This window comes from Pinus tabuliformis, chromosome 5_2, assembly GCF_031772625.1.
Source record: "Pinus tabuliformis cultivar Carrire ecotype Pingquan chromosome 5_2, CPIR1, whole genome shotgun sequence".
Lineage (NCBI taxonomy): Eukaryota > Viridiplantae > Streptophyta > Pinopsida > Pinales > Pinaceae > Pinus > Pinus tabuliformis.
Window position 1 is genome coordinate 378,079,319 of NC_142306.1, and position 17,765 is coordinate 378,097,083.

The 17,765-nt window shown below is 36.0% G+C and overlaps 1 protein-coding gene across 1 annotated transcript; it reads right to left on the minus strand.

The window, feature by feature from the left end:
* Nucleotides 1–8,457: 8,457 nt before the first annotated feature.
* LOC149159038 (WUSCHEL-related homeobox 12-like) lies at nucleotides 8,458–11,209 on the minus strand. Its single transcript, XM_089434167.1, has 4 exons — nucleotides 11,089–11,209; nucleotides 9,071–9,826; nucleotides 8,761–8,984; nucleotides 8,458–8,505 (listed from the first exon to the last, which is right to left on the minus strand). The coding sequence occupies exons 1-4, from the start codon at nucleotides 11,207–11,209 to the stop codon at nucleotides 8,458–8,460; spliced, it is 1,149 nt and encodes a 382-aa protein (XP_089290293.1).
* Between the last annotated feature and the right edge of the window lie 6,556 nt (nucleotides 11,210–17,765).

Here is a 17,765-nt window from a genome sequence, read left to right on the forward strand (position 1 = left end):
GTGGCATGGACATCAAAGGAGATATCCACCATGACTTTATCATCTACATATGTAGGTGCAATGGCATGGACATCAAAGAATAGATCCACCATGACTTTATCATCTACATACGTAGAGTATGTTGTAGAAATAACAACAACATGCAAAATTGGTTGGATGAGAAGAATTTTGACTGAGTTATTGCTTGAATACAAAGAAACAACTCAATTTTTTTGTGACAACAAAAATGTTAATTCATTATAAATAAATCACATTTTCCATAAAAAGAGTAAGCATATTGAAATGAGATATCACTTCATTCGAGAAGTACTACAAATTAATCAAATCTGTATGGAATTCGGTAGATGAGAAGAATAATTTGCAGACATATTTGAAAAAGCCTTGGAAAATAATTGTTTGAATCTCATAGAGAAAATATAGGGGTATGTATGACGTAACAATATTTTGATGTATCGGAAAAGTTTTTTTATTCATAAAATAATTAAGGTGGAGAATGTTAGCTCACTAATTATTTCTGAGGTGGAGGGACAAGCACCACCTCACCATCACTATTAGCACTACCTCAAGCCACATCGTCTTCCACCATCTTCACCACCTCACTGCACACTGCCTCATCTTGTTTATGTTCAAAGGGGAAACACGACTTCGAATCATCAAACCTCAAAGACACAAAAAAAAAGAATTAAAATTTTTTTAATAGACTCAAACTTTTGTATAAATATGGATGTTCAACAAGAGTCATATATCCAACCCTAGATTTTCATATTTTATTTTTTAATTTGATAGTTGTAGTTACATTTTTCTTTGTACTGTTATGAAACCAGCTCACAAAAAGATAGAAAAGAGAGATCCACGCCTTAGAATCTAGCCTCTTCAAGGGGGCAACCTCCTTTACATTACATAAATGAACAATTCTTGGATGATACAAATGACAAAACCTCCTTTCTATATATAGGAGTCTAAGGAGTCACAATATAATCCAGCCGACCTAACAATAATAATATAAAGCCACAAAAATAACAATAGAGGGATTCTATGGGGCACAGAAATAACAACATGGGGGTAATAGGGGCACAACAATATAAATAAGGGGTATAACTACAATATTAATGGGGTAATAACTAGTATTATAGGGACCCAACATGCCCCTCTCCTTCAAAAAAGTGTTGTCCTCAACGCTTGATTAGTTCTGGATACTTCTGCATAAAATTCTCATCCTCCCATGTGGAATCTTTAGCAGATAAGTTCTTCCACTTGATAAGATACTCTGAAATTGATCGATTTCGTAGCTGTCGAGTTCTTGTTTCTGTGACTGCTTCCGATTCCAATATAATTTTTCCTTCCTCATCAAGTTCTGGCAATATTGTTTGAACTGGGAGCTTGTCGCCTATAACTTTCTTTAAACATGAAACATGGAAAACTGGGTGCAATCGAGAAGCTGCAGGAAGCTCCAATTTGTATGCCATAGTACCAATCTTTTGCAACACCTTGTATGGACCATAATACTTTGGTGATAATTTATTATCCTTCTTAGCTTGCTTTAGGGACATTTGCTTATATGGTTGTAGCCGTAGGAATACCCAATCACCTACATCAAAACTTCTTTCACTTCGATGTTGATCTGCCTGTTGTTTCATTCTATTTTGTGCCAACACGAGGTTATCCTTTAAGAGTTGGAGGACTTTTTGTTGATGTTCGATGTGATGTTCCACTGCCTGAACCTTAGAATTTTCTCTTAAATATGATGTGATGGATGGTGGTTGATACCCATAAAGTGCCATAAATGGGGTCATTTTTGTTGTTGTATGGAAGGAAGTGTTATACCACCATTCAGCCAGAGGCAACCATTTGACCCATTGTGTTTGTTTATCAGATACAAAGCAACGAAGATATCCTTCCAAACATTTGTTTACTATCTCAGTTTGCCCATCAGATTGAGGATGATAAGATGAGCTATGAGCTAACTGAGTACCAAGACAAGAAAATAATTCTGTCCAAAAATTTCCAGTGAAAATGGGATCTCTGTCACTTACAATAATCTTTGGGTTTCCATGTAGCTTTTGAATTGTTTCCATAAATGCAGTAGAAACTGTACTGGCTTTAAATGGATGTGATAATGCACAAAAGTGTGCATACTTGGTAAGTCTGTCAACTACCACCATGATGACACTCTTTCCCTCAGACTTGGGTAAACCTGTGATAAAATCCATTGAAACCTCCTCCCAACGTTGGCTTGGAATGGATAAAGGTTGTAATAGACCCGGTGTCTTAATTGTTTCAACTTTATTTTGTTGGGAAACCAAACATTCCACCACAAACTTTTGAATATCTGATTTAAGGCCATCCCAAAAAAATTCCTTCTTAACCCTGTGGTAAGTTTTTAAAAATCCTGAGTGCCCTCCTAAGGGAGAAGTGTGCAATTCCATAAGAATCTTTTGTTTTAGCTGGGAATTCTTACAGAGGTATAAGCGATCTTTGTACCATAACGAATCATTTTGCCAGCTAAATGTATCAGACGTACTGGAATCTTGTTGTAGCTTTTGAATAAGTGCCCACACTTCTTCATCATTCTTCCATTCCTCCCTTGCTTCGTTTATCCAATCTGGTTGGATAATAGAAATGGCACACAAAATGCTTCCACATCCTCATCCTTTCTTGAGAGTGCATCTGCCACCACATTTTGCTTCCCTTTTTTGTAGATGATTTCAAAGTCATAACCCAACATCTTTGTGACCCACTTTTGTTGCTCTTCAGAGGATAATCTTTGTTCTAAAAAGTATTTAAGGCTATCATGATCCGTTTTTACCTTGAAGTGTCTTCCCATTAGGTAGGGTCGCCATTTCTTAAGTGCATGGAGTATTGCCAACATTTCCTTCTCATAAATAGCTTTGCTTAAAAACTTTCCCTTGATTGGACGACTTTCAAAAGCAATGGGTCTTTCATCTTGCATTAGAACAGCACCAATTCCATTTCCTGAAGCATCACATTCCACAATAAAGGTTTTTGTGAAGTCCGGTGTAGCTAAGACCGGTGCTTGGCACATTGCCTCTTTAAGATGTTCAAAGGCCTTTGTTGCTTCCGGAGTCCATGAAAATGCATCTTTCTTCAATAATGTTGTTAGAGGTGCTGCTATTCTCCCATAATTCTTAACAAACTTGCGATAATACCCTGTCAACCCAAGAAATCCTCGCAGATGCTTTATGGATGTGGGATTTTCCATTCCTTAATGGCTTTAATTTTGCTAGGGTCTACCTTAACTCCTTCATGAGATACAATATGACCCAAATATTCCACCTCCTGGACTCCAAAGAAACATTTGGATCTTTTTGCATATAATTGTTTCTCCTCCAATAGTTGTAGCACCTTGTCAACATGTTCAACATGATCCTTCCAAGACTTGCTGTAGATTAGTATATCATCAAAAAATACTAACACAAATTTTCTAAGGAATGGTTTGAAAATTGAATTCATCAAACCTTGAAATGTTGAAGGTGCATTGGTAAGGCCAAAAGGCATGACCAAAAATTCATAATGACCCTCATGAGTTCTAAATGCCGTTTTCGGAATGTCTTCAATCTTCATTCTGATTTGATGATATCCCGAACGAAGATCCAACTTGGTGAAGTAAATTGATCCATGCAATTCATCCAGTAATTCATCAATGACAGGAATGGGGAACTTATCTTTAATAGTGAGCTTGTTGAGCTCCCTATAATCCGGACACATGCGCCATGATCCATCCTTCTTGTGCACCAATACTACTGGAGCAGAGAAAGAACTTTGACTCGGTTGAATTATACCAGCCTCTAGCATTTCTGCAACCATACGTTCAATTTCACTTTTTTGGACATAGGGATATCTGTACGGCCTGATGTTTGGAGGAACACTTCCTGGAATCAGATGAATAGCATGATCATGATCACGCATAGGTGGGAGACCTTTGGGAGTCTCAAATACCTTGGAATGATTGTCCAGGACTTTTTGGAGATCTGGAGAAATAGATGATTCCGATGTGGAAACATCTAGCGAACATAATTGTGCAATTACACCTCTTTGCTCCTTTTTTAGAAGCTTTGTCATACCATTAGAGCTGATTATCTTTCCTGGTTTCCCTGCAATACCCCTTAATTCAACTTCCTTTCCTTCCATAGAAAATTTGATGAAAAGTTCTTGAAAATTAAAAGCTATTGTACCCAAGGATTGTAGCCATTGGACTCCTAGTACAACATCAGCACCTCCCATTGGAATGGAAAGCATTGGGCTAGTCAATACATATTCTCCCATGGATAGCTTGATATTATGGCACTTTCCAGAGAAATTTATTGTTCCTCCATTTGCAATCATCACTTGACACTCTGGTGCTGGATATAGGAAGCAATTCAATTCTTTTGCTACCCTACAATGAATAAAATTGTGGGTGCTTCCTGAATCAATCAACACTATTACCTTTTTCTTCTTGATTTGTCCTTCTATCTTGATGGTTTGAGGAGTGGTAATTCCCGCCAATGCATTACAAGATATGGTCGGATTTATTTGTTCTTCATCTAGGCTTTGTTCCTGGAGTATATCTTCTTCTTTTGACCTTTCTTGCTCCTTTTCTTCTTCCTCTTCACAATCTATGTAGAATAATTTCTTCTCAGCACACTTATGACCTTTAGTGTATTTGCTATCACAACTGTAACAAAGCCCTTTTGCTCTTTTTTCTTCCAATTGTTGTGGTGTCAACCTTATAGGTTGTGGAAGACTAGGGGCAACAACACTTCCGTCTTTATAGTTGTGAGTGGTATGCTTCCTGGTTGCCATAATTTTGCTTTCCATTTTTCTTGCTAACCTGAATGCCTTCTCTAATGAATCAGGTTCCCAAAAGCGAACATCATGTTGGATATTATCCTTTAAAGACCCTATGAACACATCAATCCTATGCTCCTCTGGAATATCTTTTACCCTTATGTTCAATTTTTGGAACTCCTCAATGTGCTCCATTACTGAACCCTTTTGTTTGAGACTTATCAATTGGCTAAAAAAAGTGTTGCTTTTTGTATCTTCATAATGTGCTATCAATTCTTCCGTAAAAATTGCCCAAGTGATAAATTTTTTACGAGAGCAAAGCCATTGATACCATACAAACTGATTTGGTTCCAAATATACAGTTGCCATACGTACCTTTTGTGTGTTTTGCACATTATTGAGATCGAAGAATTGCTCCATCTGTAATATCCATGTGGCGGGATCCTTGCCATCAAACTTCCTCATATCGATTTTTGGAATATGGTGGGTCTTCGATCCAACATTAGAATCTATGGAATCATGATTAACATTACTTTTGTTCACATCATGAGTTTCCTTTACAACCTTTTCACCATTAGTAAGTATCTCTTATACAAAATTTGTCAAATCTGTCTTCAAATCTGCCATGTCTGTCTTCAAATCTGTCTTCAAATTTGCCATGTCTTTCTTCAAATCTGTCTTCAAATCGATCTTCAAATCGTCCATCTTAGCTTCCACGTCATTTATCTTAGATTCCACGGCATTTATCTTAGATTCTATGCCACTTATCTTAGCTTCTATTAGCTTTTGTGAGCGTGACATTTGTTGCACTTGTTCTTGTAATTTTGATATATCATGTAGCATTTCTTCCTCTTCTTCATGAGTCATGCTAGAGCTTTCAGGTTCCTTACTAGGTGTTTGCATTTTCTTTCCTCGGGGCATCAGTTACCGATAATAATGCTTTACTATGCCCTTTGAATTCCGTTAAACCAAGCTTACACAAAAATTAAAAAAAAGTTACACACCCTTTTTTCACTTTATAGAACCCTGATATTGAATCTGATGTATCTCTGTAATTTCGGATCATCCAGTTCTAAAATTGCGATCTTTAGTAGCCTTCTGTGTCCTCTTTCCAATGCCACAAGTCTGACCCAAATTGGATTCTCCAAGGAAGAGTTATGTGAAATCTCCCACAGTGACTTGCTTTTAGACTAGTTCAGTAGAGCGAATTTGTATGACGTTCCACGAGTCATTGTTTCAACCTTTGAATCTGAAACACGTATACAAGAAACTACAGTCCGTCCTCTTTCTGTACCTTATTACGAAATTTCAATCTGATCCCCAGAGAGAAAGTTATGACGATTTTCCCCAGGTCACCTGTTTTGAATGTAATTCAGGAGTCTGCAAAAAGACCAACTTCCTCAGATCATATCTCCGCAAATATCATGCGAAAAGCTCTGAAATTTGGACCCAAGGTTCATCTCGATTTCTTCTCAAATGGGTTTTTTTTACGACTTCTGAAATGTCATAGAAAAAGTTATAGCGAAAATGCCACGATGACCTGTTTGGAGCAGCGAAACCCTAGAATCCAAAGCTCTGATACCAAATGTTATGAAACCAGCTCACAAAAAGATAGAAAAGAGAGATCCACGCCTTAGAATTTAGCCTCTTCGAGGGGGCAACCTCCTTTACATTACATAGATGAACAATTCTTGGATGATACAAATGACAAAACCTCCTTTCTATATATAGGAGTCTAAGGAGTCAAAATATAATCTAGCCGACCTAACAATAATAATATAAAGCCACAAAAATAACAATAGAGGGATTCTATGGGGCACAGAAGTAACAAAATGGGGGTAATAGGGGCACAACAATATAAATAAGGGGTATAAATACAATAGTAATGGGGTAATCACTAGTCTTATAGGGACCCAACAGAAACACCACTTCGAATCATCAAACCTCAAAGACACAAAAAAAAGAAATTAAAATTTTTGTAATAGACTCAAACTTTTGTATAAATATAGATGTTCAACAAGAGTCATATATCCGACCCTAGATTTTCATATTTTATCTTTTAATTTGATAGTTGTAGTTACATTTTGCTTTGTACTATGTCTCTCAAATCAAACTTTTCCAAAATCAAAAGTTGAATGTGTGTGTGTGTGTGACAATTTCATATTTGATTTTTTAATTTGATAGTTGTAGTTACATTTTTCTTTGCGCTGTGTCTCTCAAATCAATTTTTTCCAAAATCGAAAGTTGAATATGTGTATATATGTGTGTGTGTATGACAATGATCTTATGTTAAGTATAAATAATGATGGAAGGAGTTAAGAGTGGAAGTTAATTGTGAGATTGCATAGTTATGGTTGCTATAAATAATAATGGTAGGGGTTAAGGTTGAAAATTATATGTGAAATTAAATTGTCTTTAAAAAATTATTTAGAAATAATTAGTTCACAGTTATTTTATGTTTGTTATAAAAATAATAATTGGAGTAAAGTGTGGAAGTTAATTGTGTGATTACATTATTATGTTTATTATAAATAATAATGAGATGTGTTAAGGGTGGAAATTAAATGTGGAATTAAAGTTCTTCAAGAAAATGTTTGGAATAAATGGAATATCATTATTTAAAAGACTATACCTCCCTTCAATCTTAACTTAATATTAAAAAGATAAAAAAACCCACATAACTAATTAAAAAACCAATCAATATAATTTAGTCCAAAAATTTATACAATTTGTAACGAAGAGATATATTTGACCCAACCAAATTTTCTCAAAGATTATACTTCCCTTCAATCTTAACTAAATTTTAAAAAAATAATATCCGCTTAATAAAACTTATATAAATATAAGGCTAATTTAGAAAATCAAGCAATATAATTTATTACAAAATTTTATACAATTTGTTAGCAAAGCATATATTTGACCCAACCAAATTTACTCTCTTTCTAGTTTTAGAAATTTTTTTATCAATACCATATTGTAAAAACAAATTACATATTCCAGAAATGTCATTTTTTTTATAAGCCCGTATTGTAAAAACAAATTACAAATTCGAAAAGTGCACAAATAAAAGGTATTTTCTTATTTATAAATTTTCCAAAAAAAAATAGAACTTATATACGATTAAAACATATTCAAGCTAAAGAATACAGAAGTAAATTTTTAATTGAATAATAGAAGCTATACGTACAACTTAGGAAACCTTTAGAACCACACATGAAGGATTTATTCAAAACAGTGTCCCCATAATTTGCAAACGGATATCTTGAATTAGAAAAAAAAACCAACTTATATCCCATTAAAACATTAAATCTAGGAAATGCACAAGTAAAGTTTTAATCGGATAATAGAAGCGCTGGGACCAACCAGCTTACAAAATCTTTACAACCACACATCAAGGCTTTAATGAAAACAATGTCACCATACTTTGCAAACCGATACGTCGAAATTTCATCCATGCTTGCAAAAGCACAACAGTACCCAGAAATCGGTACGCCTCTGGCATAGGGAGATGGACATATAATCTCCCTACATCCTACAACGAATGAACTACTCTTCACAGCAACCTGAGAGTTAACCTTCTACTAATGAATTATGTATGTACACTTGCATATCTCACACGAACATGTGGGCTATTTTGTAATAACATAAGAATAGTTGAATAGTGTGGAATCACTGAAAGCACGCAATCAGCACTACGATGTAGTGCTGATCTTGATCCTGCAGTACACTGCAACAAATTCATGAAAAAAATAGGTGCAACATATCAAACTTCGAGCTATACGAGTTACCCCAAGATAGAATAGTCCTAGAAGCAACAGTCTGTTATTGGGAATAGTCCGAAACCTTTGATAAAAGAGACTTCATATCTGCGAAAGTGGAAAGCAAACACGCGCACACGGAAAGTGAGATATAATTGAAGTTATGCTGATACTGCATATAGGAAGAAGAGGAGGAGAATTATATATAGCATACCAAGAAATACGTAGCTCCAGCGTCCAGGCTTGCGAATCCAAATTCATTAACTAGAACAGACTCGCCAGAGGAATCGAAAAGAAAGGCATCAGCCCCGAAGAAATCCCTCAAATTTATAGGCCCTGAGGGAACTGAAGTTGGGACGTCATTGAGGAATACAGTTATTGATGGGTTAGGATTAATGACCGAGCCATCTTGTACGCCTCCAATTCCAATTCCTATTCCTGCACACCAAGATTAATATCAGAGAACGTTTGCAGCTTCATGTCAAGACAACAAAATAATTTTGATCCTGTGGTGACACATGTACCTTCGTTCAATATGCTTTGAGTTCCTGCTGCTGCAGCACCTATTGCTTGCATGTTATAACTCATTGTACGCAGATCGTTATGATGTCCCGCAGAGGAACCAATTGGGGCAGCAGAAGAGAAGCAATATTGATCTCCAATGTTATCGGGCATGGCACTGGGTGCACAATTAGAAGGGTTCGGCAAAGTTTCATACGGAACAGATGCTGATGTATGCAGATTATAATGATTGCCTGCAGATGAATAAACCGGCGGAGCAGAAGAGAAGCAATATTGATCTCCAGTGGGTGGACTACTGGACGGAGCAGATGTTGATGTTTTACTCATTTCTTCGTACACAGCCTGGATATCATAAACTGGCACTGGAGAAGGAGAGAAATATTGATCTCCAATGTTCTTTTGCATGGAACTGGGTGCACTATTAGAAATTTCTGTGGTAGTTTTAGAATGAACCGATGTTGATGTTGATGTAGACGAAGTTGAAGATAGCGTCCCAGATTGGGTCCTAGATTTAGATCTTTGTGCAGCTGGCAGTCGCGGCTTTCTCTTTGATCGGGACTTTCTGTTCTGGAACCAGTAATACACATTAGCGTCTCCAACTTGCCCGAACACCTCTAGCTGAGCTCTGATTCTTTTTATTTCTTCTCTGGGAGGGCTCACCACTCCAGATTGGAAAATAGCTTCCAAGATCCGGATCTGCTCTGGTTTTGGATTCCATCTGGTCCTCCCTTTGGGCTGGCAATTATGTGATGTTTCATCTGTTGCATGCAAAATAGATTACTCTAAACAATTGTCAAAACTCTATTTGGATAAATGCACGACTTGCGTTTGACATAGATGGCCAAAATATGTTTAAAAAATAATCAAAACAAATTCATAACATACAGAGTTAGAAACATATAAATTTTTCAAAAGAATGATGTTTATAAAATTAACCATAATCATAGAAGGGAGATTAGAGATGTTTTGGGATGTCATGGAAGCGGAGATTAACAGCGTTTTTATATGTAATTTTGACGGATTAAAGAGGTGATTAACGATGTAAAGTTTTATTAGCACAATCCGTTGAGGTTTGGCCATTTTAGAAAGGTGATCTAGGATCAAATTTCAGTAATGGTGGTTGTGCCCTGTGCTAAGGAAAGGAAACAAAATAAACACGAGGAAGAAACCAAACTCCTCTAGATGTTGAAGAATTGAGATCTCTAGTTACTAATTTGGTCATAAATTTAATAAGTTCCAGTAACTCTAATGCCAAATGTGATGGGCCCTGTGCTAAGGGGAGGAGATAAGATAAACATGAGAAAGAAATCAAACTCTTCAAGAGATTGAAGAATTGAGATCTCTAGTGAATAGTTTGGTCATAAATTTAGTAATTTCGAGTAGCTCTAATGCCAAATGTTCATAAAGTGGATCTCATGAAATATGTTATAAACAAGAACTATGTCTAGAAATAAGCTATATGTAATACAAATTTTGTTTAATGTTAGGGCTCTTATATTTTTTTCTGAGAATAATTTTGAATAAAAATTTTATTAATATCACTAAGGATAGAAGAAAATTATAATGTAACTCTCAATGTATAACTATAATGAAAACACAAATTTTACCATTAATACAAATATTATCATTAAATATATATATATATATTAAAACTAGAAAATTCAATAACCTTGTCCTGAACATCAACGTCAGTATTGAAACATGAAGTTCAGTATTGAAATGAGCCAGTAGATGCAAACCTGAATGTACATATGTGAAAACCCTAGCTGTGATTATAAATTGAGTTTCAAGGAAGTTGTCCAATGATCTTCGTTTATTCGTAGATTTTCATAACCAGGTAAAACGTTTAATACCCTTGAGTAAAGGGTTTTCGAATTACCATGAAAGCTGTTGAAGGTTATGACACTGCGTGTAAATATGAGCGGAACCCCATTATATCAATGCGTCTAAATCTTAATGAAGTAGCAACCTATCTAACTGGCAATTAGGCAAGCTAGATTACGTTTAGACTATTTCTTACCTAGTTCAGAATATCGCAACCTCATCGCTGAAGAATCAGATGTTTCGGGCAATTGATTGCTTAACGAGGTGGACGAATTGGATTTTATGAACATACTAGTCCAATGCTTCTTCGCATTCATGTTGTAAGAATACAGGGAGGTTCTCTCTAAATCTTTTCTTGGAGTCGGACTTTAAACCCGCTTTTTTCACTGCAACGGATTCACAAGAGCAACGAATGAAACTGCAACGGCTTGTGCAACCACCAATGACACTTATAAAGCACCTACACGCAGACCTCGAACGGAATATATCGAAATGAGACGAGCAGGAAAATGGTGGGATATGTTTGCACATTGGAGTTAGTTACACCACGGATTTACTTATGCACTTCCAAATGTTCGAAAGTCAATTGACGATAAAATGGAACCGTTATAAGCCAAATTACAAAGCTCACGGGTTGCCTTGGAGTGCTAGAATCCTAATTATTTTATTAGAAAATTTATGTAATATAAAATATTAGACAGCGGAGCTTATTTAAGAGGCCATATTTATTGTATACCCGGCACATTATATCCAGGTCTATAACATAAAGCCCGGATTGCCTTGACTCTTCTTAGTTGGCTTCCACGTATGACAACTTGCATGCGCTTTTTCGAGGAGTTAAAAAACTGAAGCCCGTACTTAGATATGGACGAAGATATTTTGAAAATTTGAAAGATTCGTGATTTTCAAATTTTATGGCGCCATTATTTAAAATTTTTAAATATGATCTTTATTTGAAAATATATAATCAAATAAGAATATAGTTTTAAAGGTTGTATGTAAATTGTGCTACACCCCATCATTCATAGTGCTAGGTGAAGTTGATGTCAATGTCATACAATTTGGTTTCCTAGTTTAATTTATATGTATTTTTATAATTCAATTAATTTGAAAGTATAAATGGTACGTTTTTAAATTACTTTTACTCAGTAGTGATGAGAATAGTCCCATGCGAGTCCAATGGGTAACCCATGTAGTTGTTTAATAATAATAATAATAATAATAATAGAGGAGAATCAAAAATAGAATTTTCTAAAATTAACGCTCTGGATCTATATACACGCTCGTATATACATATGGTGATCTATATACACGCTCGGTATAGTAACGCTTGCATATAAACCGGTGATCCTCGCATATATAAATCGGTGCTCTATATAAACGCTCGGTGATCCTCGCATATAAATATTCGCATATGTAAACGCTCCGGTTTCTGAGGCTCGCATATACACACGATGATCTATATACACGCTCTCGTTTTGAGGCTGCGTTTTATATGCTCTGGATCTATATACATGCTCTGGTCCTGACGCTGCGTTTATAAATCCATAGTTTATATGCGAGTGTTTTTAATGCTCGGTGATCTATATCCTCGCTCTGGTTTCTGAGGCTCGCATATACACAGGGTGATCTATATACACGCTTGGTATAGTAACGCTCGCATATATATGCTCGCATATATAAACCGGCGCTCTATATAAACCGGTCTCTCAGGCTCGCATATAAACGCTCGCATAGATACACTTGCATATATAAACCGGTGCTCTATATAAACACTCACAGATATAAACGAGTGCTCTATCTGGTTTGTGAGGCTTGCATATACACACGATGATCTATATACACACTCGGTGCTCTATATAAACGCTCGGTGATCCTCGCATATAAATCCTCACATATATAACCACTCGGTGATCTATATCCTCGCTCTAGTTTCTGAGACTCGCATATACACACGGTGATCTATACACACGCTCTAGTTCTTAGGCTCCGGTTATGAGGTTGTGGTTTATACGCTCTGGATCTATATACACGCTCTGGTCCTAAGCCTACGTTTATAAATCCTCGCATATATAAACGCGCGGTGATCTATACACACGGTGATCTATATACACGCTCGGTGCTCTATATAAATGCTCGTTGATCTATATCCTCGCTCTGGTTCTGAGGCTCCGGTTTTTGAAATACATATAAATCCTCGCATCCAGTGATTTTGGTATATATAAATACAAAGCTCGGTGATCTATATCCTCGCTCCGGTTATAAGGCTCTGGTTTTTGAAATATATATAAACCCTCGCCTTCGGTGATCTTAGCTCGCATATATAATCCTAGCACTTGGTGATCTTGGTTCTGGGGCTCGCATATATAAACGCATTTGGTGATCTTGGTTTTGAAGCTCGCATATATAAATCCAAAGCTTGGTGATCTTGGCTCGCACGGGCGATCTGTAGTCAGGTTTGCTGATGTGAGGTGCACACATTCCTTATATTTTTCTTCTTCTAATACATATTTTCTCATATAATTTCAAGTATGAATATTTCACCACAGTTACCAAAGATTACCAAGGGCAGACCTAGCACAGTTACTCTACAAGACCTTTATGAGTATATAGAGTCTTTAGAGAAACGTAGAGAATAAAGAGAAGCCAAGTTACAAAAAGAGTTAGAAGCCATGCTGGAAAATAAATTTGCATCTCTTGGAGACATGATCCAAAAACAAATAGAAAATAAAATAGAACTACTGGAGAATAAAATGGAGGCAATGGAGACTAGATTGCAGGTTATAGAAAAACAAAACCAAGATACTAACCAACTATCCCAGCAAGGAGACGCTGATACTTTAGAGGGTCTTAAAATGAAAGACATGATTAAAGAATTAGAAGAAAAAGTTAATAGCTGCCTCACCCTAAATAAAGTGGTAGACAAGTTAGATATTAAACCAATTAAAGATGAAATGAAAAAATTAATAGAATTAGACCACGAACGTAACAAAAGGGCCTTGAACCTTATAATCTTCGATTTAAAAGAGGAAGAAGATGAGGATACTTTAGCCTTAGTCCAGACAGAATTACATAATAGATTACAAATTGAAATAGTGTGTCTCACAGAAGCAACATGGTTGGGGAAATTAACCGTGAATAAAGGAAGACTAATCCGCATAAAGGTGAGCTCTACTAATCATAAGCACGGCATACTTAGTAAAACCTCAAGTCTAAAAGGAACGGGAATATTCATAAATGAAGATCTCATTCCAGAAGGTCAAGCAGAATTAAGAAAGGAGGTTCAAAAGGTAAAAGAAGCTAGAAAGGAAGGAAAATGGGCAATAATCAGAAATAGAAAAGCCTTTATTCGAGATAGAAACCAAAAAGATAGTAATCAATAGCAATTAAACATGCTTTGGATCCTTTCATGGAACTTTCGGGGCTTGCCATGGAACAAATGCCCCAAGCTAAGTTGGATTTCAAATGATGTTGATATTATTTTGCTTGTTGAAACTTGGGAGCACGAAGAATCTAAGTTCCCTAACATAGATGGCTTTACGCTATGGTCTACGTGGAACAAGCGATCCTCCCGTAGAGGCATTGGGGGAATAGCTTGTTACATTAAGAATAACATCTCCCCCCATGTTAGGATTTATAAAAACGACCCTTACAACCAATATAGTTGGATAGAGATCAGAGACATTAATAATAAAAAGTCCTACATAGCAATATGTTATTTCCCCCCATCAATTCTAACTTCTATAAGAAGAAGAATCTAGATAAAACTAACCCTTACAATGGTTTAGAGAATGATATTTCTAGCCTAATGAATGACAGTAATATCCTTTTAATAGGTGACTTTAATGCTCGAACTTCAAACAACCAAGCTATTATTCTAAGCAATCATTCCAACCCTAATCCTCTTTGGTTAGATGAAGACCCTACCCTGGCTAGTAGGTACAAAAGGAGCTCTGAAGAACTCGAGGAAAATTTGTTTGGGTCAGAACTAGTCAATCTCTGTAGTGCTCAGGATCTCATAATTTGCAACGGTCTAAAGAAGTGGCCCAATTCCAGAAAGATGACCTGCATCCATGGACTTGGTAGAAGTGTGGTAGACTACGTTATTTCCGATCTCCCATTATACAACAAAATGGTAAATTTTGACATCTTAAACGACCACAAACCTGACTCTGATCATAGGCCTTTACTTATAACTCTCAATTTTGTCATGCATAGAGTTCCCATAGAAAATCATACTTACAGCCAAAAGAACTTAATATTTGATAGAAACAAAAAGGATCTCTTTCTAAATGAATTAAAAACTAATTTTCTTCCTTTATCTAGTATAGACAACATAGAAGACCTCTATCATAATTTTACTACAACCCTCTCATATTCTATTAACAAGTTCTCAATTGAAGTCTCAAATAATAAAAGAAATAACAAAACCAATCCATGGTATGACAAAGATTGTAAAAGTGCGAGGAGAGAAATTAAGGAAGCTGTTGATGATTCTCTTAAAATGGACAAGATAAAAATATACAAAGCCCTAACTAAAAGGAAAAAGAGGTAGTACATTCATCAAAGACAAGAGAATCTCTTACACCTCTCTAAGGTAGCTCCCAAGAAATTTTGGAGGCAGATTCTGACTAGGAAGACTAAGGATAATAATAAAATTGCTCTTCACGATTGGAATTCTTATCTTAAAAAGCTTTATGAATCTCCAAACGTCATGGATAATTTGGAAACCCAAGTTTTCTCTTTAGAAGACATTAAGTTTGGGGTTAATCGCCTCGCTAATGGGAAAGCTAAGGACATTGAAGGTTACCAGGGGGAAATCTTAAAAATTGGAGGTCCTGTCCTCATCCCCCACATCCACAAGCTTTTCAATCAAGCAGTCAAGCAAGGGTTCCCTAAACCTTGGACTGAGAGCCTCATTATCCCTATTTTTAAAAGTGGGGATACAAATAACCCCTCTAATTATCGGACAATTATGATCAGCCCTCTCTTAGCCAAGTTGTATGGTAGTATTCTGGAAAACAACTTAAGCATATGGCTTGAAAGTGAAGGTAAGCAAGCTAAAGGCCAAGCAGGTTTCAGAAGGCATCAATCAACAATAGACCACCTTGTTACGCTAAGGATCATTGCGGAGGAATGTCGTAAAGATAAATCCAATTTATTTTGTTGCTTTGTGGACTTTAGAAAGGCTTTCAATATGGTTCCTAGATACAACCTTTGGAATAGGTTAGAAGAGCTAAAGGTTCCTCTTGAGTTGAGACCTGCTGCTATAAGGTTATACGAGAATGTAATTGCCAAGCTAAAGAGAAATGAGGGGTGGTTGAAACATATTAAGTGTAACATCAGAGTTAAACAAGGTTGTCCCCTCTCCCCTACCCTATTTGGCATTTACATCGATAAGCTCGAAGGCTATTTAGAGGAAGCAGGATGTGATGGCACGATCTTAGTTGGGATAGTCGTTATCCTTCTTCTCTATGCTGACAATATTGTTCTTTTGGCAAGGCGCCCTTCTGATCTTGATATGCAACTCAAGCTTCTTAAGGATTTATGCTCTACCATGGGTATGACTATTAACACTGACAAAACAAAAGTTATTATTATCAAATCCAAGAAGGACACTTACGCTAATTTTATGTATGACAATAATAACTTGGAGGAAGTGTATTCTTACAAGTACCTAGGAATTGATATCCATCACAAGCTCAACTGGAACCATAACATTGAGAAAAGGATTAATGGGGGGTGGAAAGCTTATTTTGGTCTTGAAAATAATTGTAAAACATCAAACCTCGTAATGTGGGATAAAAAGAAGTTCCTCTTTGAAACTTTAGTCACTCATGTTATCTTATATGGCTGAGGTTTGGGGTTGCAACATCTCCAGAGAATCATGGATAAAGATTGAGAAAATCTAGAAGCGTTTATAACTTATAACATGAAAATTAAAAGTAATACACCCTATCCTATTCTCCTTATAGAAGCAGGTCTTTCCCCTATTGAGAGCCTAGCTATGATTAGGTTTCTGTTGTACAAACACATGCTCAATAACATAGAATATCATAGACTTCCTAAGCTAGCTTTAAATTCCAGCCAAAACCACCTAAGGCTCAATCGAGGATGGCATAAAGACACAAGGGCCTGGTTAAACTATTGGGATATCAACGAGAATGATGCATTGCAAAACATAAATAGCATTAAATATATTGTTACTTCTAAGTTCAAAGAAAAATTGTGTCATGAGAAAGATTTAGCGTCTAAAAGAAAATTAAGTTATTATAAGAAGGTCATCAACCCCACTGTTGAAGATCAAAGGTATCTCTCTATTTTAACTAGCTCAAAGAAGAAAATTAATATAGCAAATATTAGAACGAATTCTCATGAGCTCCATAGTGAAGCAGGTCGTTGGGCAGTTTCTAAAACGCCATGGATGTAAAGGATCTGCCATATTTGTGAGAATAGGAGCATTGAAGATGAAAACCACTTCCTCTTAGAGTTCCCTGCATACAACCACATTAGATCTCAATTTCACAACCTTCGCTACAATACTGACCTTCCTAGCCTTTTACAATGTCAAAATTATAGTGAGCTCGGGAGGCTTCTCTCCAAGCTTTTTGAGCATAGGAATAAAATCTTAAATCAAAATAGATAATTTGTTTATTTAGGTCCGATAGATCATTTTTTGGTCTCAGCGTATGTTAACCACCACCACCATCATCATCATCATCAAAATTTAGCATCAAAAAGTAATATATATTATATTTTCCCTATTTTATGATTGAGTATTTTTTTATTGAAGGAATAATATCACTATATATTTATGTACAAGAATAACATAAGTAGAATGGATGGCAAGAATTGAAACCACTTGCACGTAAG